General features: G+C 45.3%; 1 protein-coding gene across 8 annotated transcripts in view; it reads left to right on the top strand.

Annotated features, from left to right (window-relative positions):
- The window catches only part of atrx (ATRX chromatin remodeler), a 244,313-nt gene that overhangs the window by 28,231 nt on the left and 188,943 nt on the right, over positions 1-27,139 (top strand). For 4 of the 8 annotated variants that reach the window (XM_038774480.1, XM_038774476.1, XM_038774475.1 and 1 more), the window contains exons 2-3: positions 16,144-16,256; positions 21,014-21,063. Coding sequence is in view for 5 of the 8 variants with exons in the window: in XM_038774475.1 (XP_038630403.1) it covers positions 16,144-16,256; positions 21,014-21,063 (163 nt within the window). In the remaining 3 variants the exon portion in view is untranslated. The remainder of the gene's footprint in view (positions 1-16,143; positions 16,257-21,013; positions 21,064-27,139) is intronic. The other 4 variants (XM_038774481.1, XM_038774479.1, XM_038774478.1 and 1 more) reach the window with 2 other exon arrangements.

Raw genomic sequence — 27,139 nt, 5'->3', positions numbered from 1 at the left:
ACTGACCCCGGTGTTTGCGTTTCCCTTGAACAGGGAGTGGCGCCGAAATGTCTGGGACTGTCCCGGTTGCTTGAGTAGCAGTCCTTTGTTTTGGTGAAGATGGGCCATCAAATGCTAATCGGCCCCATTAACATGCTAATTGGACGGAGTTTCGATACCGTCTGGGTTTCTTGCTTACGAATATGCATTTCAGGCTCTGAGTCTTGGCTTGTCCATTTTACCCGCCAGGCTTTGCGGGTTTCTCTGTACCTAGTTGGAAGTGGCCATCCCAGATGGTTACAGTACGGACAACTGTTAGAAGAGGTATGCTCACCCCTGAGTGAGACAAAGAAAGTGGGAGGGGGAACTAGGCGGGGAGATAAGAGGAGGACTCTGGATCGAAGCACTGCACAGGGCAAACTTCACCTCCGTATGCGCAGGGCTGAGTCTAACCACAACTAAAGATGGTGCACAGGGCACACCTAACCAGGCATGTGGTGCTGAGGACCTGGGTTCAAATCCTGGCCCTGGGTCACTGTCCGTGTGGAATTTGCACATTCTCCCCATATCTGCGTGGGTTTCACCCCCACAACCCAAAGATGTGCTGTTTAAGTGGATTGGCCTCGCTAAATTGCCCCTTAATTAGGGAAAAAATAATTGGCTACTCTAAAAAAAATTTTAAAATAACTCTAATGAGTAGGTTCTTTCCGGAGGTGGAAGACAAACACGAACGGTACTGGGAAGACCTGGCTGACCACACCCATGTTCTGGACTTGCCCCAAACTTATTGCGTACTGGATGTCCTTCTTTAAGGCCATCCTTAACTAAGATTGATCTTGTCTTTTACTGGGAATCTGGGAGTGAGGGTGGAGCCGTGTCCAGTCTTCGAGATATCGGAGCAGCCAGAGCTCTTCATGGGGAGGGGGGAGCTCATGCCTTTGCCTCCATGAAGGCTCCTGCTTGGCTGGTGATCGGCAGCACAATCCAAGACAACAGGCTGGTTGTCCAACCTGGTGGACTTTTTCAGTCTGGAGAAGATAAAGTTGGCTATCCATGGGTTGGAAGAAGATTTGAACAGGATGTGGAAGCCGTTCACCAACTTGTTTCAAGACCTTTTGTGGCCAGCTGATATGTCTTGGTCTTGTTTGACCCTGTGAATTTGTGATATAAAATGTCAGAAGCACAAAAATGTTTTCAAAAAACGAATCTCTGCATTGAGCAAAGCTGGAGTTGAGCAGATACTTATCGTGAAGTCTGGCTTTCTGGAGGATTAAAAGTCCCAAAAAGAATCAGTCTGAGATTGTTAATGTCATCTGTAATATCATCAACCTTGTGGGCACATGGTAGCATAGTGGTTAGCGCAGTTGCTTCACAGCTCCAGGGTCCCGGGTTCGATTCCCTCCTGGGTCACTGTGCGGAGTCTGCACGTTCTCCCCGTGTCTGCATGGGTTTCCTCCGGGTGATCCGGTTTCCTCCCACAGTCCAAAGATGTGCAGGTTAGGTGGATTGGCCATGCTAAATTGCACTTGGTGTCCAAAAAGGTTGGGTGGGGTTACCGTGCTGCGGGATAGGGTGAAGGTGCAGTGATTCTGTGCAGTGGAAGTTAAAATTTGCAATAGTAATAACTGGAGTGGTCTTCCATTGTTTAACAGGAATATTTGCTGCAGAACACATTTCTCATCCACGGGGTGGTATTGTACAAAACAAAAACAGATGCTGTATAGCACCACCCAGTGTATGAAGTTGAGTTTTCAGCAACATTATTTTTAAGTCGATGTATTTTTGGTATTGGCCTTTGATTTCAGGAGTAAACTACAGAAATATATATTTTATCCTCCAATCCTCTTGTGAAGCAGTTGATTTATTGCAAGGCTACATTTCTATGTATGCCTGTTGACTTTATGTATCATTTTCCAGGAGTCCACTTTCATGAGTAGGAAGTCAATTTATGTAGACCCTTGCAACTAAGATTGATCTTGTCCCTTACTGGGAATCTTGGCATCCAAGAGAGACGGTGGCATCTTGGTAATGTCACTATGCTAGTAATCCAGAGGCCCAGACATGGGTTCAAATCCCACTATGGCAGCTGGTGGACTTTAAATCTCATTAATCAGGAATTTGAACGTTTAATAGTAATAGTGACCATGAACCCATTGTCAATTGTCACAACAAACCATCTGCCATCCTTAACTAGTCAAGAGACGTGACTCCAGACTCTGAGCCATGTAGTTGATTCTTAACTGTCCTCTGAAATAGCCGAGTAAACTAATTTTGAGGGCAATTAGGGATGAGTAACAAATGCAATGTCCACACCCCCGAACGAACAAAGAACTAAAAAGACTGCCTGCAGAACTTGAAGCAGATAAAATGCCCCCACCCCCCGGTTGCAGTTGCTGTGATCAGCTTATTTGGCACAGAGTGAGGGAGTGGTTCTTTGTTGCCTTAACTAACTAGCTAATCCATCAAAGCAATTTTTAGAACTTGTTCTTGTGTTTGTATCTCTATCTCTACTTTATTTCTGTTGCAAGAATGTTTTGCTAAATGGCAATATTCTTCCTTCTGAGTTTGACGGTTCAGAATCTGCTCTTGGACATGAAGGTTTAATCTGGGCATTCAAATGCAATAATGCTGAAATGCTGAATTGTCAATGCTTATTTTTGGATACAATGTTTAAATTGAGGCAAATGCAGAAGATTGTGGAGCATTTTATGAAGAACAGCGAGTTCTCCTATGTTGACTAGCATTCTTCTGATGTACTTGTGAGACTTTGCTGTGTACACATTTGTTTGCCTACAAAACTAATTTGTCTTTTATGTGACACCTAGAGATGCCAGAAAATGCAAGTTCTTTTCCCTTCCCTTTGTTTCTTGCCTTTGCTGGTGTGTTTAATCTGTACGTAGTGTAATGGTGCTTTTGTTTTGCTGCGTTTTTCTGAATGATTTGTGAAAGCTTTGTGTTCACCTTGGTGGAAGCATGACACATTCCTCCCCTGCAGTAACATTTCAAGACTTTATTGCAACAAATTTGAATTTTAAAACCTGTTCTGATTAAAGACTTAGTTAGTTGCTCAATACATAATTTATCCAGTGTGTGGATGAATGAATGACCTCCAAGATTCTGCATTCCTTCAAACAATGATTTGGAGTTGTGGACTTCTGTCCTAAAATGTTTTGCATGTTTTATAAACCGTGGGAAGATTGTAATGTATTAGACCACAACTTGGCATGAAGTTCAGTCATACCTGGGCACAGTGGAAAAGATGTTCGTTCTGTGGTGGATTCAAGATCAAGTCTGCAGGCCTTGGGATGTTCAACCAAAATATAGAGCATTATTTAGAAGATGTTAACCTTACAGGCTGCGATGTTAGACTGCCTATTTTCTCATGCAAACACCTGATTACATCATAAAAACGGTCTCTTAAAGTGCCCCTGTTCCGCCACAAGGCTGCTTGCAAGGAAACGCGACATTTCCTCCGCCTTTAAATCAAATGTCCCTGATGCAATAAACAGTAAACATGAACAATCGGTCAAAAGTCAGTAAGTCAGAAGTTGAGTGTGATTTGGTGTGAGCATCGTCAGTGATTATCTTAACTGGAGTCGACACAGTGATCTGAGGTTGATTTGGTGTTTGATTCGCAATTGAGGTGCTGTCTTGGTTTGGTTAGTCTCAGGTTCTTGGGGAGGTCTATGTCATCTCTTGGCACAGCTGGATTGGACTGTCGGTTCTGGTTCTGGCAGATTGATTCTTATCACCAAAGGTTGATCCGCATACCGTCTCCATATTGTATCGTCTCTGGGTTTGTACACTGCAGGAAATCAGTTAAGATGATTCAAACAACCACACAACCTCAAACAAGCCATTGTTTGCAGCAAACTACGCAGCATTCAGAACAGCGACCACAACACCACACAACCCTGCCATGTCAATCCCTGCAAGACATGCCAGATCATCGACATGGTTACCACCATTACACGTGAGAACACCACCCACCAGGTGTGTGCGACTCGGCCAAAGTTGTCTACCTCATTTTGGATACAATGTTTAAATTGAGGCGAATGCAGAAGATTGTGGAGCATTTTACAAAGAACAGCGAGTTCTCCTGTGTTGACTAGCATTCTTCTGATGTACTTGTGAGACTAGTTGACACCTAATAAGCTGCTGTTGGGTTTCTGGCTGTTGCATTCAACTGTTTTTGTCGTAAAATCGGACATTCGTTTTTTGTTTATTGGACATTATTTTGTTGTAAGATAGTAAAGCCATTTGCATTTAAAAAAAATAATTTTTTAATGATGTATTTGAACATTAACAAAAATAATAACATCCACATGGCAAAATGAACATCCCCCCCCACACAGCCTAATCTTCACGCACCTCAACCAAATAACAAGAACCCCCCCCCCCCCTGGAATGCTGCATCAGCTGACGTTTTAATTTTCCCCGAGAAAATCAACGAACGGCTGCCACCTCCGGGAGAACCCTAACATTGACCCTCTTAAGGCAAACTTTATTTTCTCGAGACTGAGAAACCCAACCATGTCACTAACCCTGGTCTCTACACTCCGGGAGGCTTTGAGTCCCTCCACATTAATAAGATCCGTCTACCAGGGAGGCAAAGGCCAAGACGTCGGCCTCTTTCGCCCCCTGAACTCCTGGATCTTCCGACACTCCAAAAATCGCTACCTCAGGTCTCGGCGCCACCTGTGTTTTTTAGTACAGTGGACATTGCCGTAGCAAATTCTGCCAAAATCCTCTAAGCTTCAGGCATGCCCAAAACATGTGGACATGATTTGCTCGGCTTCCCGCGCACCTCGCACACCTATCCTCTAGCCCGAAAAACCTGCTCATCCTAGCCACTCGTGTGCCCGGTGGACTACGTTAAATTGTATCAGGCTAAGCCTGGTGCACGGTGAGGAGGTATTAACCCTGCTTGGGGCATCCGCCCACAGACCCGCCTCTACCTCTCCACCTAGCTCGTACTCCCACTTGCCCGTAAACTCCTCCACTGGAGTTTCCTTTGCCTCTGAAAGCTCCTAGTAAATATCCGATACCTTCCCCTCCCCACCCAGGTACTGGAAACTACTGTATCCCGCGTGGTGGCAGCAGCGGAAAGGCCGGCACCTGCTTTCTCAGAAAGTCTCGCACCTGCAAATACCTAACACCATTCCCTGGTGGAAATTTAAATTTATCCTCCAAAGCTTTCAAGCTGGGAAAGCTCCCACCTATAAATAAATCCCCCATCCTTCTGATTCCTGCCCCCTACCACCGGAACCCGTCATCTCGCCTACCCGATACAAACCTGTGATTGATTTAAATTGAGGTCCAAATCGATGCTCCCTCCACTCTCTTACATTTCTTCCATTGCCCCCAAATCCTAAGAGCCGCCACTACCACCGGACTTGTGGAGTTTCGGGTTGGCGAGAATGGCAGAGGTGCCGTTACCAACGGTCCCAGACTGGAGTCTTTACATGACGCCGCCTCCATCCGCTCCCATGCCGACCCCCACTCCAACTACCCACTTCCTGATCATGGCTATATTGGCTGCCCAGTAGTAATTGCAGAAGTTCGGCACCGCCAACCCACCCTCCCCCGGACTGCGCTCTAGCAACGCTTTCTTCACTCGCGGGGTTTTACTCGCCCACACAAAGCCCAAACTAATCTTATTCACCCGCTTGAAAAAGGCCTTTGGGTTGAAGATGGGGAGGCACTGAAAGAAAAATATAAATCTGGGGAGGACCGTCATCTTCACGGTCTGTACCCTCCCCACCAGTGATGGCGGGAGCATGTCCCATCTCTTCAAGTCCCCTTTCATTTGATCTACCAACCGGGATAGGTTTAATTTGTGAAGTACCTCCCATTTCCGGGCCACCTGGATTCCCAGATATTGAAATCTCTTCTCTATCATTCTAAGCGGCAGCTCTCCCAGTCTCTTTTCCTGCCCTCTTGCCTGGATCACAACAAACATCCCACTCTTCCCCATGTTCAATTTATACCCCGAAAAACTGCCAAATTCCCCCAAGATTTGAATTGCTCTCCAAAGAATCCGAAATGTACAAGAGCAGGTCATCTGTGTAGAGCAACCCTCTCCATTCCTCGAGCCTCTTAATGCCATGGCCAAAGGCTCTATGGCCAGAGCAAACAATAACGGGGAGAGGGGGCACCCTTGCCTTGTCCCTCGGTGTAGTTTAAAGTACCCCGACCTCAGCCGGTTCGTACGCACACTCACAACTGGTGCCTGGTAGAGCAACCGCACCCAGTCGACGAAGCCCTCACCAAACCCAAACCTTCCCAGCGCCTCCCACTAGTAGTTCCACTTCACCCGATCAAAAGCCTTCTCCGCATCCATCGCTACCTCTGCATCCCCTCCTTCTGAGGGCATCATAATGACATTTAGAAGCCTTTGATTATTGGCCTTAAGTTGCCTGCCCTTAATAAATCCCGTCTGGTCTTCCCTATCACCCCTGGGACACAGTCCTCTATCCTTGTGGCCAGTATCTTAGCCAGCAGTTTGGCATCCACATTTAGTAGAGAAATCGGCCTGTATGACCCGCATTGTTCCAGATCCTCCTTCTGCTTTAGGATCAATGAAATCGAGGCGTGCAACATTGTTGGGGGAGGACTCCCTTCTCTCTTGCTTCGTTAAATGTCCTCACCAGCAGTGGGCTCAATATCTCTGAAAACGTATTATAGAATTCCACCGGGTAGCCGTGAGGCCCCGGGGCCTTGCCCGACTGCATGCCCTTCAGCCCCTTGATTATTTTCTCAATCTCAATTGGGGCCCCCAGCCCCTCCACCTGTTCCTCCTCCACCCTCTGGAACTTCAACTGATCCAGAAATTGCCTCATCCCCTCCACTTCAGCCAGGGGTTACGACTGATACAATTTGCTATAAAAATCCTTAAACACCTTGTTCACCCCCGCTGGGTCCAGGACCTCATTACTGTCTCTACACTTTACTCTACCTATCTCCCTGTCCGCCTCTCTTTTCCTGAGCTGGTGCGCCAACATTCTGCTTGCTTTTCCCCCGTACTCATAAATTCTCCCTCCCCCGGCCTTCCTCAACTGTTCCACTGCTTTCCCTGTGGTCAACAGCCCAAACTCCACCTGTAACCTCTGCCCCTCCCTCAGGAGCCCCGTGTTCGGGGCCCCCGCGTATCTCCTGTCCACCTGGAGTATCTCCTCCACTAATCTATCCCTCTCAGCCCGTTCCACCGTTTCCCTGTGGGCACGTATCGAAATTAATTCCCCTCTTGACTACTGCCTTCAAAGCTTCCCAGACCATAGCTGCAGACACCTCCCCCCGTATCGTTTGTTTCCAGATAGTACTGGATGGACTTGTTAACCTGCCCACAAACCACCTTGTTCGCTAGCAACCCCACATCCAGTCTCCACAGCGGATGTTGCCCTCTCCCCACACTAACCCGTAGATCCACCCAGTGCGGGGCATGATCCTACACTGCCATGGCCGAATACTCAGTATCCACCACCTTCGGTATTCGCGCCCTGCTCAGAACAAAAACGTCGATGCAAGAGTATACCTTGTGGACATGAGAAAAAAAGGAAAACTCCTTTGTCCTTGGCCGTGCAAACCTCCATGGGTCTACACTCCCCATCTGTTCCATAAGACCCTTCAATTCCTTTGCCGCAGCCGGCCTCCACCCTGTCCTGGATATTGACCGGTTCAATTCCGGATCAATGACTGTGTTGAAGTCTCCTCCCGTGATCAGGTGGGATCTTACCAAACACGTGCCTCAAAGTCCACATTGTCCCAATTTGGAGCATATATGTTCACAAGTACCACTCTCACTCCCTCCAGCTTCCCACTCACCATTATGTACCTAACCCCCCTTGTCTGCCACGATTCTCCCAGCCTCTAATGCCATTCGTTTGCTGATCAAAATCGCTACCCCCCTGGTCTTTGAGTCCAGTCCTGAGTGGAACACTTGGCTCACCCACCCCTTCCTCAATCTTGTGTGGACCGTAACCTTTAGGTGTGTCTCATGTAGCATTGCCACGTCTGCTGTCAGTTCACTCAAATGCGTGAACACGCGAGCCCTCTTGACCGGCCCATTCAGTCCTCTCACGTTCCATGTGATCAGCCTGGACGAGGGGGGATTCCACCCCCCCCACCCCCCAAAAGCTGTCACCTATTTAGGCCTGCCTTGAGCTCGCGCCACCCGCTTCCTCGAGTCCCCCCTCGGGCTGTTTCCATTCCCGACTTCCCATTTGTCCCCTAAAAACAGTGCCTCCCCTGCCAGCAAAGCAGCTCTTCTCTCTTTTCCCCCCCCCCCCCCCCACTCCACGCAAAAACACTAAAAACTCAAACCCCAAGTCGAGCTCCAGCTTAACACCTGTCCACCCCCCACTGTGCTTCCGAGAGACAGCTGACCCATGATGACTCGATAGCCCCCACCCCTGGCACCAAGCAGTCTGTCTTCTCTCTCCCCCCCCCCCCCCCCACCTCCCCTACCCTCACCCGCCCCACATGAATAAATATTTTAACAGCATCGCATTCCCCAGTAAACAAGCAACAGGACAAAAAAGTGAAGAAACAAACACTTTAGAAAAATAGTCGCCCAAAAAGCAGAACTAAATTCAAAGCCCATTCCCCCCCCCCCCCCCCCCTCAAACAAGGTCTCTGCAAGACAAAACAACCTGTAACCATCCACAAAGCCCATTCTTTCACACACAACTACTTACATTTTTTACAATCCAATACCACAAATCGCCGCCACAGAACTTCTCCGAGGCTTAAATGTCTTTTAATTCGCCTCCAGCTTGTTTTATTTAATAAAGGTCCATACTTTGTCTCGTGTTTCGAAGTAAAAGTCCCTTTCGTTATGTGTGACCCACAGACGGGCTGGGTACAGCATCCCGAACTTCACTCCGTTCTTAAAAGAGGGTCATTTTTGCCCGATTGAACCCAGCTCGCCTCTTGGCCCAATCCGCTCCCAGGTCCTGATAAATACGCAACTTGCAGTTCTCCCACTTGCTGCTTTGTTCTTTCTAGGCCCACTGCAAAACGTGTTCCTTGTCCATAAAACGGTGAAAACATACCACTGCGGCCTTCGGAGTTCGTTCGCTCTGGGCTTCATTGCAAGGGATCTGTGCGCTCTGAGGGGCCGAGGGAATGCCCAGGGCCCCATCAACTTCTCCAACATGTACGTCACGTAGGCCCGCGGTCCAATCCATCACTGCCTTCAGGGAGGCCAACAATTCTGAGATTCTGCCTCCTGGACCTATTGTCCAGGTCCTCCAGCTTCTCCTGCATTCTTTTCTGGTGGTCATTCATCATCCCCACCTTGTTTTCCAGCACTGTTATATATTCCTCATGCTCGGACAACTTTTGTTTGACCTCCTGGATCTCTCGCCCGTGGGTTTCCTGATTCTGAACCACTTGATCAATCGAAGCCTTATTTGTGTCCAGCATGTCCTCCTTCAGCTTGGCGAAGCAATCCTCGAAAAACTTCACCAGCTGCTCAGTCGACCAGTGCGCCGTCTCCCAGCGGCACTTGCCCTCTTGCATGCTGTCCCGTGTTACCAGCTCTGCTTGCTTCTCCCTTGTAGGACTTTGTCGTCTCACCCGGCCACTTCTGGTCCAATTCTCCATACACCCGAGGGGATTTCTCCTTACTGTCTCACTCTTCACTGATTTATCCCATAAAATCTGAACAAAACCAGGGAAAAAGGTCCAAAAGTCCGTTACAGGCGTGAGTTATCAAATTTGCGACCTACCACTCTATGGCCGCCACTGGAAGTCCCCATCTGCATTTTATGTTCACATTAAGCATAATGCTTCAGTTGGTAGAAACTGTCAAAACAAAAGCATTATTTGTAAAATCCAATTATTTGATACAACTGAATTTGTAGTTTTGTGAAAAACTGATCCTGTGCAGCAATTTCAGAGCAAAAATCTTCTTGTTGAGGTGCAAATTCTTCGAATCATAGAATTTACAGTGCAGAAGGAAACCATTCGGCCCATCGAGTCTGCACCAGCTCTAGGAAAGAGCACCCTACCCAAACCCACACCTCCACCCTATCCCCGTAACCCAGCAACCCCACCTAACACTTAAGGGCAATTTTGGATACTGAGGGCAATTTAGCATGGGCAATCCACCTAACTTGCACATCTTTGGACTGTGAGAGGAAACGAGCACCCGGAGGAAACCCACGCACAAATGGGGAGAATCATAATTTAAGAAGGGGCTGGTTTCGCACAGGGCTAAATAGCTGGCTTTTAAAGCAGACCAAGGCAGGCCAGCAGCACGGGTTCAATTGCCGTACCAGCCTCCTCGACCAGGTGCCAGAATGTGGTGACTTGGAGCTTTTCGCAGTAACTTCATTTGAAGCCTACTTGTGACAATAAGCGATTTTCTTTTCATTTTATTTTATTTCGGAATCATTTTTGCTGAACATTCTGGGTCTCTTGAATTTTTTCTGTTAGGCTGTTTGCATTCCGTGTAGGACGTTTTCATTTCCTAGTTAGAATTGTTGCTGATTATCTGATATAGTTTTCGTGTTTTAACTATCTGGAAAGGCACATAAAATAAAATAGAAGGTGCTGGAGTAGAAGGATCTGGGGTAAATGTGTGTGAATTGGTGGCGAGGAAGGTTGGGAAAACAGTAATGAAGGCATGTGGCATCCAAGGCTTTCTCAATAAAGGCAGAAGAGTACAAAAGTAGGGCGGATTAAGTTCACAATCCGCTGAAGTATTTTGACCAATTCTGGCACCGCACTTTGAAGGATGTGGAGGTAAGGATAGGCAGACCTAATGGTGCGGATATTTAGCTTGAAGTTTACAATCCCAGTTGATATAGCTGGACAGGAAAATCCCAGAATGGAACCCTAGCTTAAAAGACCATAACATTTGCTTTTTAAAAATAAAACACAGAAGAACAGTCACAGGACCGCTAATTTGTTTTAACCAGGAGAAAATATTCATTAAACATGATTGGTTGGAGGGTTGGATGATTATACAATACTTCTTTAATCTCCATTAACGATTACAAACAATTTTGAGATTAGCATTGATTACAAGTACATATTAAACTACAATGGTCTCATTATCACAAAGCTCCTTTTAAGAGCACAGATTGGCAGTGGTCAAATACACTCTGCACTTTGAACATCAAGTGAAGATCTGTGGATTTCTCCTCGGAATCTCCGAGTTTCTAAACTCCAATCCCAAAAACATTGTTTAAAATCTTCTGTCATAATGCTATCCCATGGAGATTTACCTTCTGAAATCCAGTCCCGGTTTTACCAATGACTCTTTTAACCCAAGCTTCGGCTCCACTTTCAACAGTTAGTCCAGTCCAGGATCTTTCACCACCCCCTTTTTAGGTTTCCCTTGTCCTAAATGCTTTTACGTACACTCCGAGATCCAGCTGCCAATTGCCATCGCTATTTTGACACTCATTTCACGGTATGTAGTAAAATCTCAAGCGTGAGAATCACTTCAGATATCTTTCCGCCATCTCAGCCTGGTCTGTCTTTACTGAACAGTTCCATGTTCTAATGCCGTTAACTTCAGACTTGTTGGAAACTTGCTTTATTCTAGTTGCCTTAACTAGCTTTTCTCCAGATCTCTGCACATTTTTTCTTAACCATTACCCCATGGTATAGCTGAGAAATGCTCCCTTGCTAGCTTTCTTAAGCAACTGCTTTTAGCAGAGTTGAGAGAGCTGCTTCCTTCTCACTATCTATTTCTAACAGCCCACAAATAAGTTCAACTAAAACTGCTTCTCTACTGTACATGTTCCCAGTTGCTAGGTTTATGTCTTATTTATTCTTCACGCCATAACCCCCTCTCAGCACAAAGAATCACAGTTGGAACTTATAACCACCCCCACACATACAAACATCTTTGTCCACCAGGTACAGAAAAATTTAATTAAACACTTGAAAAAGAAATTGGGAGCAGAGGTAGGCAATTCTGCCCTTCGCGCCTGCTCCGGCATTCAATCAGATCATGGCTAATCTCTTCCTGGTCTCAAAGCCACCTCTCTACCTGTTCCACATACTTTTAACCCTTTTTAAAATCAGAAATATATCTATCTCTCTCTTGAAACCATTTAATGATTCAGACTCCACCACATTGAGGCAGAGTGTTCCACAAAATCATCTCCTCATCTCAGTTTTAAATCTACTGCCTCCCAACCTATGTCTGTGACCTCTTCTAGATTGCCCTACAAGGGGGAACATTTGGTCTACATTTTCTTTTATCAATCCTTTTATCAATCCGTTTTAGTATTTTATATACCTCGATCAGATCCCCTCTCATCCTTCTAAACTCCACGTATAAACCCAAACTGTTTAATCTCTCAGACATCAACCCTTTCATCCCCGGAATCAATCTGGTGACCCTCATCTGAACTGCTTCCAATCCCACCACATCCTTCCTCAAATAAGACGAAAACTGGACACGACTCCAGATGTGGCCTCACCAACACCATATACAATTGTAATACTTCTCTCCTTTCATACTACAGTCGTTTTAGCATTTCAGTCGTTTTGCAATAAATGCTAACATTCCATATAATAATAATCGCTAATTGTCACAAGTAGGCTTCAATGAACTTACTGTGAAAAGCCCCTAGTCGCCAAATTCTGGCACCTGTTCGGGGAGGCTGTAACATTTTGTACTTGCATACGGACTTTCTTTAACTCGTGAACACAGATCCCTCTGTCCAATTGCATTTTCAATCCGTTTTCCATTTCGATAATTTGCCTGACTTTTTTTTGGGCCAAAATGGATAACCTCTCACTTATTTTCCACTTATTTTAGTATCATCTGCAAATTTTGATATGTTACATTCTTGTCTCTGCTTGCAGATCATTTACATAAAACTATAAAATCATTTATTAGAAAACTATAAAATCATTTATTAGAAAACTATAAAATCATTTATTAGAAAACTATAAAATCATTTATTAGAAAACTATAAAATCATTTATTAGAAAACTATAAAATCATTTATTAGAAAACTATACCCTATTTCTGTTTACCCAATACAAATCTAATTCTCTTAAAACTACCTTTGTGTTTCGAGCACTAACCTCTGGGTCAGCTATGATACCAAAGATGCCAACAGTGTGGTTCAACCCCAGAGAATTGGCAAGTATATTATCCATTCCAGGATCAAACCTGGGACCTCGGTGCTGTGAGACTGCAGTGCTACCACTGCGCCACCTTGCTGCCCTTCTGGCCTCCTTCCTAGGAAACAATCCATCCTGGCAATTTATTCACTTGCAAGGATCCCAACACCTCTAACATCTCATTAAGATTCTTTTATCCAATATTTCACAGCTCTTGGATTAGTATATCCACATCATCCCTTTCCTTTGTGAATATAGAGACAAAAACTTGGTTTAAAACTCTTCACATATCCCCTCATCTTCACACATTTCCCTTCATCTTTGATAGGCCCCACATTTTCCTTAACTATCCTTTTGCTTTTAATATACTGGTAAAACATCTTTGGGTTTTCCTTAATCTTGCTTGCTAATATTTTGTCATGCAACTTCTTGCCATTTATTTGACCTGCCTTTAAATCTTTGCAACCAAAGAGAAAATGCTGGAAAATCTCAGCAGGTCTGGCAGCATCTGTAGGGAGAGAAAAGAGCTAACGTTTCAAGTCCAGGTGACCCTTTGTCAAAGTTGTCAGCTTTGACAAAGGGTCATCTGGACTCGAAACATTAGCTCTTTTCTCTCCCTACAGATGCTGCCAGACCTGCTGAGATTTTCCAGTATTTTCTCTTTGGTTTCAGATTCCAGCATCCACAGTATTTTGCCTTTATAAATCTTTGCAGCCTTGATGCTTCCTCGGTGACCTATTCATACAAACCTACATAGAAAAGAGAAGCAGGAGGAGGCATTTTGGCTCTTCGAGCCTGCTCCGCCATTAATTTATGATCATGGTTGATCAAGTTCAATACCCTGATCCCTGATTCACCCCATATCCCTTGATCTCGTTAGCCTCAAGAGCTATATCTAATTTCTTCTTGAAATTACACAATAGTTTCGCCTCAACTACTTTTTGTGGTAGTGAATTCCACGGATTCACCACTCTGGACGAAGAGATTTCTCCTCACCTCAGCCCTAAAAGGTTTACCCCTTCTCTTCAAATCTATGGCCCCTAGTTCTGGACTCTTTCCTCCCCCCACAGAAACATTCTTTCTGAATCTACCCTGTTTCTATGAGGCCTCTTCTCACTCTTCAATTAATATAATCCTAACCGATTTAGTCTGTCCTCGTATGACAGTCCCGCCATCCCAAGAATCAACCTTCACTACACTCCCTCCATAGCAAGAACATCTTTCCTCAGATAAGGACACCAAAACTGCACACAATACTCCAGATGTGATCTCACCAATGCACTATACAATTGTACATTCCTATTCCTATACTCTAATCCTCTCGCTACGAAGGCCAACATACCATTTGCCTTCTTTACTACCTGCTCTATCTGAACACTTATTCAGTGACTGATGCACAAGGACACCAAGGTCTTGCTGTGAATCCACTTCTCTCATTTTACACCCATTCAAATAATAATCCGCGTTCCTATTTTTGCTACCGAAGTGGATAACCTCAAATTTTTCCACATTATACTGCATCTGCCATGTAAATACCCACTCGCTCGTCCTGTCCAAATCCTACTGAAGCACCTCTGCATCCCCTCACAGCTCACGCTCCCATCCAACTTCTATATCATTTGCAAATTTGGGGATACTGCATTTAATTCTGTCGTTCAAACCATTACAGTTGGGGTCCTAGCAAAGATGCCTGCGGTACCCCACTGGTGTGCCTGCCAATCAGTAAAAGACCCATTTATTCCAACGTTTTCCGTTTTGCTTCCTATTCTGCTAACCAGCTTTCTATCCATCTCCAGACTCTAATTGCAATCCCATGCGCTTTGTTTCCAGTTAGCTTTGTATTGTCAGAAACTTAGATGCATTATGCTCTGTTCCTTCATCTTGGTCATTGATACAAATTGTAAATGGCTGAAGCTCAAACACTGATCCTTAGTTACACAAATACACAAAATAATCCAGGAGACTGAAGCTATAAATGGTAACAAGGGTACAGAGAAAATAAGGTGCAAAAAGAATGAGAAAAATATGTTCAAAGGCTATCAAGTTTGCATATTAGAAATATAATATATTAGAAAGGGAATAGTAGGGGAGAATGTAGGTCTATTAAAGAGGCTGTCATGGCAGACTTACTAAATGAATACTTTGTATGCATTTTCACATTAGGGGACAAAATATTAATGGTATATTAGAACCTTAAAAAGTATGTCCAGGGAAGAAAGTAATTAGAAAATAGCAATGGAGAAAATAATATTTAAGGGGGAAAAGTCTCCAGGACCTGGTATTTTTTTTCCACACGAGAGTATTAAAAGAAATGGGTGCAGAAATTGCATTTGTGGGGATAGTTTTCTAGGGGCCTCTATAGATTTTGGTTTGAGCCGTTGGATTGGAAAATTGTAGGTTTCACTATTGTTTAAGAAGCGGGAGAAACCATGTAATTACGGATCTCAGTCTTATTTCAGTTGTGGGGAAATTAGTGGAATTTACCATCTGTGACTGAGCCCTTGGGAAAGTGAGAGCTGGTTAGAGTTGTGAAGGACGGGTGCTATCTGACTATTATAGTTGAATATTTAAGTGGGTCATTAAACTGGCGGTGATTGCCGATAAAGCTGTTTGCTGGAAACATTCCTTCTTACAGTTCAAGTAAATGGCAAGCAAATACACTTGTCTTGGTTTGAAAATCTGTTGTAGTTAATATACAATTTGGAAACCGTACATTGCCATGGTAATATACTTGTTGAATCCAGTATAATTTATACAGCAAATAAAATTATTTCTCTGGATTATTCAAATTTGTAAAAGACAGATTATTAAATAGTTGTAGAAGGTGACAAATGGTTCTATAAAACCCCAAAATTGAAATGCAGCAACATTGCAGCAACAACCACTTTTTGATCAAGTGTTCAGGCACGCAGCCCCTGATTATGCTTTTTCATCACTGCCAGAATAGGTTTTTAAAAAAAACTTTGCTGTGCTGCCAAGCAGCTGATTATTTTTGGGTGTCTATAATTGCACTCCAAAGAAATGACAACTTAATACTTTTTAAAACTACTGCAACTCTTACTTTTACAGTGAAAGCAAGCTGAATACATTAGTGCAGAAGCTTCATGAATATCTGGCTCAATCAACAGAACAAGGTGAAGAGACCCTGTCCTCTCCAAAGCTGTGTCTAAATCAGTTTTCAGGTAAATACTCATTTTAAATTGATAAATCAATAAAATGCAAGCTGCTCCAGTTTACTAATCCATTGGAAACTTACTGAATTTACCAGAGTTTTAGAGTAGGATAGGAAAGACCAAAAAATGGCTTTATTCACAATTCCATTAATTTTGCATATCAGGAAATGAAACTACTCTTTTAAGAATCAAATAGCAGAGAAAATTAGAGACTATGACTTGGAACAAATGGGATTAGACTAAAACACAGTGCTTGAGGAAGGAATGGCATTCACATCCAAGTTCTTTGTAATGGGTCTAACAAAAAAATAACTGGGCTTGCGCTAAACATGTAGGAAGTTCTTGAGTTTTGCTTCTATATTTGGAGCGAATGCCTCATAACCAGAGTTTCTCTGAATGCTCTGAAATGTTAAATTGGAAGGGAAGTTCAACTTACTGACTTCCATTCGGGTCTGAATAAAAGCATTGTTCCAAAGGACCTAAAAATAGTAGTCTAAATGGCAGAGGCGTAGACATTTTTATTCATTCTTGAGCTGTGGCACGACTGGGATCAATTTACCCACCCCTAATCACTGATCAGGTGATGGTAGATCTTCTTGAATACTCTTCTCTGTTACCATTTTCATATAGATTTTGGTGATTTATCATTCACGTTGATAGGTTTACAGTGCTCAGGCTTTATTCTGGGGTTTCCTTTTTTGTGTATGGGAAGAGCATTAGCTGTCTACCAGCATACTGGGGCTTCATTCTCTTTACCTTTGCTGCTTTGTTAGAACATAGAACAGTACAGCACAGAACAGGCCCTTCGACCCTCAATGTTGTGCCGAGCCATGATCACCCTACTCAAACCCACATATCCACCCTATACCCGTAACCCAACAACCCCCCCCTTTTAACCTTACATGTATTAGGACACTACGGGCAATTTAGCACGGCCAATCCACCTAACCCGCACATCTTTGGACTGTGGGAGGAAACCGGCGCACCCGGAGGAAACCCACGCACACAGGGGGAGGACGTGCAGACTCCACACAGACAGTGACCCAGCCGGGAATCGAACCTGGGACCCTGGAGCTGTGAAGCATTTATGCTAACCACCATGCTACCCTGCTGTTAGTCTCTCTCTTTCTTCCCAATTCTCGATCCTTTTAAGCTCATCCATTAGTGAAGTGTCTCTTGTGTTTCCCTTCTGCTTTGCTAAAATCTGAAGCTAAGTAGCTATTCAATACTTCTGATATTTGAGGCATCACCTATGATGACACGGACAGTGATCCAGAGCTGGGGTCAAACCTGGGACCTCGGTGCTGTGAGGCAGCAGTGCTAACCACTGCGCCATCGTGCTGCCCGCCTTTCATCTTTTTTTAACCTGCAGCCCAAATTGTTCTGGTTCCCTTTTATCTTTCTTTAGCTTTCAAGCGGCACTTGATAATGAGTGGACACTAGTAGATGAACTTGTGAAACCTGGGGTTTGTTTCTTCTGATTTATGAACCTTTATTTTTCAGATTAGCATGAGGCTATGCACCATTATTATCATCCTCTCCACTACATGAATTGAGTTTTCTGATTGGGGGATAAAGCTGACCGCTGCATTTCCTATATCGTATCTGGGATAATTTACCATGGGTGCAATAAAAGCTCAATGTGACCAGGGATTGGAAAGTGATAAAAGTTTAAAGGAGATGTAAGCAGGGTGAAACAGAATGAGGCCCTCGAAAGAATCAAAGATATTGGAGAAGTTGGGAGAAAGACTATCGTCTGACTTTCTGTGGTGGTTTTGGCAGAGTAGATGGCAGAACATTTACTCAAGTTGAGAGGCTTTTGTAAGGGTGAATATAAGGGGGAGAGATAAGATGGTAGATGGTGAGACAAAGGGAAGCAATACATGCTCTCAATGGCAGGGCTTGGGTGCATAAATGTAGTTGGCCTGGATCCAGAACACAGTCAAAATGTGCACTTGAATGGAAAGAGGAGGATGTAGGGAATCTTCATTAATCCTCTGATTTCAGTGAATATTGTCAAGGCACCATGTGTTACAGCTCTGGATGGGAAGATGTTTCTTTGTGAATGAAGGCTAGATTGTGAGTCTCCAGTTCAGATACACTCTGGTGGTCTGAGAGAGTTGTAGAGCCTCATTGTACTGGCTGCCTAGCTTATCCTCTGGTTGTGGTGCTTTGTCTCCTTCCTGATAGCATGTTGCTAGGTCTACAAAATGTTGTTCTTTTCAAAGCCATGAGCAGGATTGCTGTACAGTGCTTGGCCAAATGTTGATGTCTGCATTCAACCGTGAGGACTGAGGTCCTGCTTTCTTCTCTTGCAACTACTTTGGCCCCTTCAGTGTTTTCAGTTCCAACCCTTTTAATTCTGACTTTTCTGGAATTTCTAGTCCATGGAACCAAATTTACATCACAGAAGGAAGCCAGCTCTTTGCCAGAGCAATTCTCCACTTCAGATATATATACTCTGTTCACTGAAAAGATGCAGTGTACCATGCCGCAGATGCAGTGTACTATGCCTTAACCATTCTCATGAGAAAGGACTCTGTGCTCCAACAATTTACCATTAAAGCTAAAAATAAAGTGCCTCTAACTTAGATGTAACTACATTTTGTTGCTGGGTCACCAAACCTGGGAGATAACATTGATCTACTCACCCTATCAAAACTCCTTGTAATTTTATAAACATCAACAAAGACTTGTATATGCCTTCTCTACTCAAGCTAGACCGTCTTAAGTACCTCCTCATTGGTATATTTTACCATCTGGTATCATCCTGGGAAACTGAGCTGCATGCTGTATGGACTTTATGCCCCTTCTATAATCTTCCTAAAATATTGCGCAATACTTGTTATGTTTTTTTCCCCTCATGTAATCTCTGCCCTGTTTATCAAATCCAAAATGTTATTGGCTTTTATGGCTAAAACTACACTCACTTTCATGGAATTGTAAGTTTAATTTGCTTAACGCCTGTCTCCATCCATTCCTTTAGTTTCTGTATTTACCCTGACTTTTCAAGTGGTACTTGCCTGCCAATTTTTTTAAAATTTAGAGCGCCCAATTTATTTTCCAATTAAGGGGCAATTTAGCATGGCCAATCCATCTTTGGGTTGTGGGGGTGAGACTCACGCAGACAAAGGGAGAATCTGCAAACTTCACAAGGGTAGTGACCCAGGACTGGGGCCAAACCTGGATCCTCGGTGCTGTGAGACGGCAGTGCTAACCACTGTGCCGCCCCTTACTGCCAGTTCTTCCTGAAATATTTTACTATCTTGTTTACCACTGTCGGCAAACTTCAAAATTTGTTCCCTCAACCCACGTCCAAATCATCGATGGAGGCTGGTTTAGCTCATTTGGCTGGACAGCTGGTTTGCGATGCAGAGCGAGGCCAACAGCACGGATTAAATTCCTGGTTATTCATGAAGGCCCCGCCTTTTTGTCCCTTGCCTGAAGTGTGGTGACCCTCGGGTTAAATCACCACCAGTCAGCTCTTTCCCTCAAAGGGGAAAGCGGGCTATGGCGACTTTACCTTTTTTGGACGGCTCCATAGCACAGTTGGTAGCACTGTTGCTTCACAGCGCCAGGGTCCCAGATTCGATTCCCTGACGGTGTGGGTTTCCTCCGGGTGCTCCGGTTTCCTCCCACAAGTCTCAAAAGACGTGCTTGATAGGTGAATTGGACATTCTGAATTCTCCCTCTGTGTACCGAACAGGCGCCGGGACAGGCGACCAGGGACTTTTCAGTAACTTCATTGCTGTGTTAATGTAAGCCTACTTGTGACAATAATGAAGATTATTATTATCTTTATACACTGAGAGCAATAGCACTGATACCGGAATACATTTCGGACTCCTCTTGAGTACTGAGCTGCACTCGTTTCCCATAAATATTTTGTTTTGTGTATATCAGCTATTTTTATTCATGCTGATCCATTTCCGTCTACATCAAATGAAAATGAAATGAAAATCACTTATTGTCACAAGTAGGCTTCAATGAAGTTACTGTGAAAAGCCCCTAGTCGCCACATTCCGGCACCTGTTCGGGGAGGCTGTTACGGGAATCGAATCGTGCTGCTGGCCTGCTTGGTCTGCTTTCAAAGCCAGCGATTTAAAAGCAGACCAAGCAGGTCAGCAGCACAGTTCGATTCCCGTAACAGCGTCCCCGAACAGGCGCCGGAATGTGGCGACTAGGGGCTTTTCACAGTAACTTCATTGAAGCCTACTTGTGACAATAAGCGATTTTCATTTCATTTTCATTTCAAATGCCAGAATTCCTGTGACAAGGCCTTGTAAAGCACCTTGTTGAACACCTCATCAGTAAATGCAGTGTCTGCTGCATTCTCCCTTTTCCAATTGGCCTTTTTGGAAAAAGGATTCCTCAATGAATTGGTATATTTGCTGGTTAAGCATGTTTGTTCCAGCTGATCATTTCACACAATTTGGCTGAGGATTGATTTAGGGAAGGGGTATCAAGGTCTCTTACCAGATCCCTGATCTTTTATTGTGCTGAGTGCCATCTGAATGGAGAAAGGGTCATGCACATTTTGTGGTGTGATTTTTCTTTTTTAAATCAACTTGATAAAATTTACTTTTTATTTATTTTTGGTAAATGAAACTACAAATTCACATTATGGAATTGTTCCTGTGAATGATATTCAAATCTCCAAAGCATTTAATTAAAAAAATAGATTTAAGTTCTACCAACGAATGCATTTCCTAAAATATGCTTTTAAACCTTCCAGTTGAATATAAACTACATTTATTTTTTTTCAGGTAAAGGGAACACAACTGTAATTTCAGCTTCAAATATGGAGGATAAAGAGGTTTGTTCCTGTTTGCTCTGCCAAAGTAATGCATGTAAAATCTTCAACGCTACTGTCTTCTAATTTGAGTACAGGAACAAGTTGCAGATACAATATTTTCAAAATTGCTTCCTCTGCAAACTGTTTGGACAAAATCCAAAACTTCTTGTAAAATGTAGAGTACCCAATTATTTTTGTCCAATTAAGGAACAATTTTGCATGGCCAATCCACCTGCCCTGCACATCTTTGGACTGTGGGGATGAGACCCATGCAGTCATGGGGAGAATGTGCAAACTCCACACGGCGGTGACCCAGGGCCAGGATCTAACCTGGGTCACCTGCGTGGGATGAAATGAAAAAATGAAATCAAAATCGCTTATTGTTACAAGTAGGCTTCAAATGCAGTTACTATGAAAAACCCCTAGTTGCCACAGTCCGGCGCCTGTTCGGGGAGGCTGGTTTGGAAGTACTGAGGCAGTAGTGCTGACCACGGCGCCACCATGCCATCTTTGACAATCGAAAACTTGAGTCCGTAATCCTAAATCCAAAGGAATGCTGCAATGAAGTGTTATTTCATTATTAAATAGGATTTTTTTTGCCTTTCCTTAGATGTAACTTAATTTTCGTTTGTTTCATAATTTCTGTACCCACAGTCCTCAAATTTGTGCACAGTTTTGGGTCACCTGTTGGCATCATGCTTGCACTCCTTTTGTGTGCCTTAAATAATGTTGCTACTTCAGTTCTTTATTGTTCTGTTCTGGCAATTGTTTTCTTTCCATCTTAGTCCTGTGAATTTAACATTTTATTTTTAGATTTCTGCCCCATACTTTCAAAATCTCTCTCCTTCCCACATCTGTGGAAATAAGACTCGAAACTTTTAGGCATACGTTGCTAAAGCCCATTTAGTTGACCCATCTACATTGTTGGTGATTTCAATCTTTTTTTGTTTTTGCCTCTGTCTTTTTGAGACGGCAAACAATATTTTGTTTACGTTTTATTAAAAGTATTCTCCCATAGTGGAGGGAAGAAGAATCTATTCCTTAAATAGGAAAGGCAAGAATGTAAACTATGAAGCTAGCTTACCTAGCAGATGGCTTTGTTTTGGATTTGAAGATCTAAGTGGGCAAGCTTTGAAGGTAGGTGTTAAAGTCACACCAACAGTTTAAATTACTACATGGCCAGGATTTCATACATAGTGGGCAATCAGATCAATTCTTCTTTCTTAATGCTTCCTGTATAGGGTGGAACATAGGGTTTCTTGCCGTTGTAGTATCATATAACTTAATGGCAAAGATTGAGATTTATCTAGCAAAATTAGACTAACACATGAAGGTGTAGTGGATGTGGGGGTAACATATTTTTTGAGAGAGTCATTCCAGCATCTTTCTTTTAAAAAAAAAGATAAATACAGGTCAAATGTATTTCCTCAAGTCTGAGAAACCCCGCCATGTCACTAACCCATACCCCCGACTTCAAGGGTTCCGAGTCCCTCCAACCTACTAAGATCCGTCACCAGGGAGACGTCGGCCTCTCTCACCCCTGGGCTCTCGGATCTACCGACACCGAAAGATTGGCACCTCTGGACTCAGCACCACCCTCAGCTTTAATATGTCTGACATGGCGTCAGCAAACCCCTGCCAGAAGCCCCTCAGCTATGTCCAAAACATATGGACGTGGTTCGCAGGACCCACCGCGCAGCCCACACTTATCCTCCACCCCCTCGAAGAACCTGCTCATCTGGACCACTGTCATGTGCTCCCTGTGGACCACCTTAAATTGTATCAGGCTGAGCTCATGACGGATGCATTGAGTCGTCTCAGGGCCTCCTCCCACAATCCGGCCTCCAGCTCCCCACCCAACTTTTTTTCCCACTTTCTCTTCACCTCCCCTATCGGGGTTCCCTCCCACTCCATCAATTCCCTGTAGATCTCTGAAAGCTTCCCTTCTCCTCCTGTTCTTTAATTCCTCTAATAGCCCCATAATCCCTCCAATCCCCAACCTCCAGCGGGTCAGATATGTATAAAAGTAAATCATCCGTGTAAAGCGAGACCCTGTGCTCCACCACTCCCCGTACTGTCCCCTGCCAGACCCTAGACATTCTCCGTGCCATTGCTAAAGACTCTATGGCCAGGGCAAACAGCAGTGGGGGAAGTGGGCACCCCTCCCTCGTCCCCCGGTGTAACCTAAAATAATCTGAACTCACCTGGATCGTCCGCGCACTCTCCACCGGTGCCTAATATAATAACCGGACCCACTTCGCACATCCTTACCCAAACCACCCCAGGACCTCCCACAGGTTATTCCCACTCCACTCGATCAAAGGCCCTTTCTGCGTCCATGGCCGCCACCACCTCTACCTTGCAACATGATCACATTAAGTAACCTCCTGATGTTGGCTGCCAGATGCCTCCCCTTCACAAACCCCGTCTGGTCCTCTCCTATTATCCCTGGCACACAGTCCTCAATCCTCGAAGCCAAGATCTTCGGCAATACTTTGGCATCTACATTTAGCAGGGAAATAGGCCTATATGACCCTCATTGTTCTGATCTTTAAATCATTTTGAAGGAGATTGATGCCTGCGACAACGTGGGGGGAGTACTACCAGCTCTTTTGCCTCATTGACCCTGACCAACAGCGGTCCCAATACCCCTGAGAATGTCTTGTAGAATTCCACCGGGTACCCATCCAGACCCAGGGCCTTACCTGATTGCATTTCCTCAAGCCACTCCACTACTTGTACCAGCCCAATTGGTGCCCCCAAGCCCTCCACCAACTCCTCATCCACCTTTGGGAACTCCCAACCATTCCAGAAACAGCCACATCACCTCCTCTCCGGCTGGGGGTTCTAACTCGTATAACTTTCTACAGAAGTCCCTGAACAGGTCCAAGACCATATTCCCACCTGTGTCCTTAACTTTCCCAGTAAGAAGTCTTACAACACCAGGTTAAAGTCCAACAGGTTTGTTTCAAACACGAGCTTTCGGAGCACGGCTCCTTCTTCAGGTGAATGGAAAGGCTTGTTCCAGAAATGTTTATATAGACACAGTCAGAGATGCCCCGGAATGCGAGCACCTGCAGGCAATCAAATCATCAAAGATGCAGAGAGAGAGGTAACTCCAGGTTAAAGAGGTGTGAATTGTCCCAAGCCAGTTCAGTCGGTAGGCCTCTGCAAGTCCAGGCTTGTTGGTGGGGGCCGAATGTAATGCGACATGAATCCCAGATCCCGGTTGAGTCCGCATTCATGCGTGCGGAACTTAGCTATAAGTTTTTGCTCAGCAATTTTGCGTTGTCGCGTCTCCTGAAGGCCTCCTTGTAGAATGCTGACCCGGAGATCAGAGGCTGAATGTCCTTGACTGCTGAAGTGTTCCCCAACTGGAAGGGAACAGTCCTGCCTGTTGATAGTCGCACGATGCCCGTTTATTCGTTGTCGCAGTGTCTGCATGGTCTCGCCAATGTACCACGCTTCGGGACATCCTTTCCTGCAGCGTGGTACATTGCGTCCCGAAGCGTGGTACATTGGCGAGACCATGCAGACACTGCGACAACGAATAAACGGGCATCGTGCGACTATCAACAGGCAGGACTGTTCCCTTCCAGTTGGGGAACACTTCAGCAGTCAAGGACATTCAGCCTCTGATCTCTGGGTCAGCATTCTACAAGGAGGCCTTCAGGAGACGCGACAACGCAAAATTGCTGAGCAAAAACTTATAGCTAAGTTCCGCACGCATGAATGCGGACTCAACCGGGATCTGGGATTCATGTCGCATTACATTCGGCCCCCACCAACAAGCCTGGACTTGCAGAGGCCTACCGACTGAACTGGCTTGGGACAATTCACACCTCTTTAACCTGGAGTTACCTCTCTCTCTGCATCTTTGATGATTTGATTGCCTGCAGGTGCTCGCATTCCGGGGCATCTCTGACTGTGTCTATATAAACATTTCTGGAACAAGCCTTTCCATTCACCTGAAGAAGGAGCCGTGCTCCGAAAGCTCGTGTTTGAAACAAACCTGTTGGACTTTAACCTGGTGTTGTAAGACTTCTTACTGTGCTCACCCCAGTCCAACGCCGGCATCTCCACATCTTAACTTTCCCAATCTCCCTTGCCGCCTCCTGCTTCCTCAACTGGTGCCCTTGCATTCTGGTAACCGTCTCGTAGCTCCACCCAGTGCGGGGCATGGTCCGACACCATGATTGCTGAATACTGTATCACCCATCCCTGCCAACAACGCCTTGTCAAACGCAAAAAAGTCTATTTGGGAGTACACCTTGTGCACACGGGAGTAGAATGAAAATTCTTTCGCCCTCAGTTTCCCAAATCTCCACGGATCCCGCTCACCATAACATATCTTCCCCCAGAGTCTGCCACTATACTTCTCACTTCTAACACCACCCGCTTATTGATCAGAATCAGCAACCAAGGAGTCCAATCCCAAATTAAATACTTGCCCAACCCATTCCTTCCTCAGTCTAGTCACCTTCAGGTGGGTCTCTTGTATCAGGCCTCACTGACTGATCAACCAGAGTCCCTCTTGGGCCAACCCGCGCCCCACATCTCCTCGGGCACGCCCTTGGGCACCCACCATCATCGATCCTTCTCTTATTGCATTTTAAACGCCCCATCCCTGTCAGCAGTACGTTTGCCCCACCCAATGCCCCAAACAACCCCCTACACCTATCCCCCCCCCACCCCCACCCCACTAGCCTACTGCTCATCCCCATTTCGCTTCATGAACTAGTCCACCCAGCTAATCTGGAAGCCCCGCCCATGGCACCTGGCATCCTTCTCCCCGCCCACTCAATCATCCTGCTAGGGCAAACAGAAGCAGAACCCCTCCCCAAGCCCGAAGAGATCAATCCCCCATCTTCCAACAAAGAGCAAAAACAAAGCTGAAGCCGAGCAATGGCCCCAAACACAAATTAAACACAGCGCCAAAGCATCTCCACCAAAGTTCAATATCCACCTTCTCCTGCCAGTCCATTGTCTCTGATAAATTCCATTGCCTCCTCTGACGTCCCAAAGTACAGCTCCCGAACTTCGTAAGTCACCCACAGACATGCCGTGTACAACATCTCAAACTTCACCCCTTTCTTGAAGAAATCCGCCGTGGCCTTTTTGAAAATCGCTCTCGTCTTGGCCAGCTCTGCACCCAGGTCCTGATATATTAGAAGTTCACTACCCTCCCAGGTGTAGCGCCTTGTCTGCCTGCCGCCTCTCATGATCCGCTCCTTGCCCAGGAAATGGTGCAAATGCACCACCATTGCCCGCACGGCTCGTTCCCTTGGGGTTTCCTCATTAGCGCCCTCTGTGCTCTGTCCATTTCCAGAGGACGTGCGAATGCTCCTTCTCCCAGCAGCTTCTCCAGCATCTTCCCCACATGTGCACCAGCGTCAGCTCCCTCACTTCCCTCTGGCAGACCACAATCCTAATATTCTACCTGTGTGACCGGTTCTCCAGGTCTTCGACTTTCTCCTGGATTCGCCTCTGCTGATCCCGCGTCAGCCCCATCTCCGCTGCCATTGAGGTGAACTGCTCCTCATGTTCCCCTACCACCTCCTCCATCTTCTGTATCGCCTGACCCTGGGCCTCCAGCCTCGTCTCCACGCGGTGGGTCACTGTCTTAATCTAATCCACCGCCCGGGCCAGAAACTCCAGATTCTCCTTGCGTTGCTGGGTAAACTTTCCGTTCAGGGTGCCCACCAGCTGCTCTGTTGACCACTGAGTCGACAGGGCTTCTCACTGCCCCTCCACCATCAGACACCGCACCAACAAGGCAGCGCAGTAGCATTGTGGATAGCACAATTGCTTCACAGCTCCAGGGTCCCAGGTTCGATTCCGGCTTGGGTCACTGTCTGTGCGGAGTCTGCACATCCTCCCCGTGTGTGTGTAGGTTTCCACCGAGTGCTCCGGTTTCCTCCCACAGTCCAAAGATGTGCAGGTTAGGTGGATTGGCCATGATAAATTGCCCTTAGTGTCCAAAATTGCCCTCAGTGTTGGGTGGGGTTACTGGGTTATGGGGATAGGGTGGAGGTGTTGACCTTGGGTAGAGTGCTCTTTCCAAAAGCCGGTGCAGACTCGATGGGCCGAATGGCCT

Source organism: Scyliorhinus canicula, chromosome 17, assembly GCF_902713615.1.
Source record: "Scyliorhinus canicula chromosome 17, sScyCan1.1, whole genome shotgun sequence".
In the NCBI taxonomy this organism is placed as follows: domain Eukaryota; kingdom Metazoa; phylum Chordata; class Chondrichthyes; order Carcharhiniformes; family Scyliorhinidae; genus Scyliorhinus; species Scyliorhinus canicula.
This window is presented reverse-complemented; position numbering and strand designations above follow the sequence as displayed.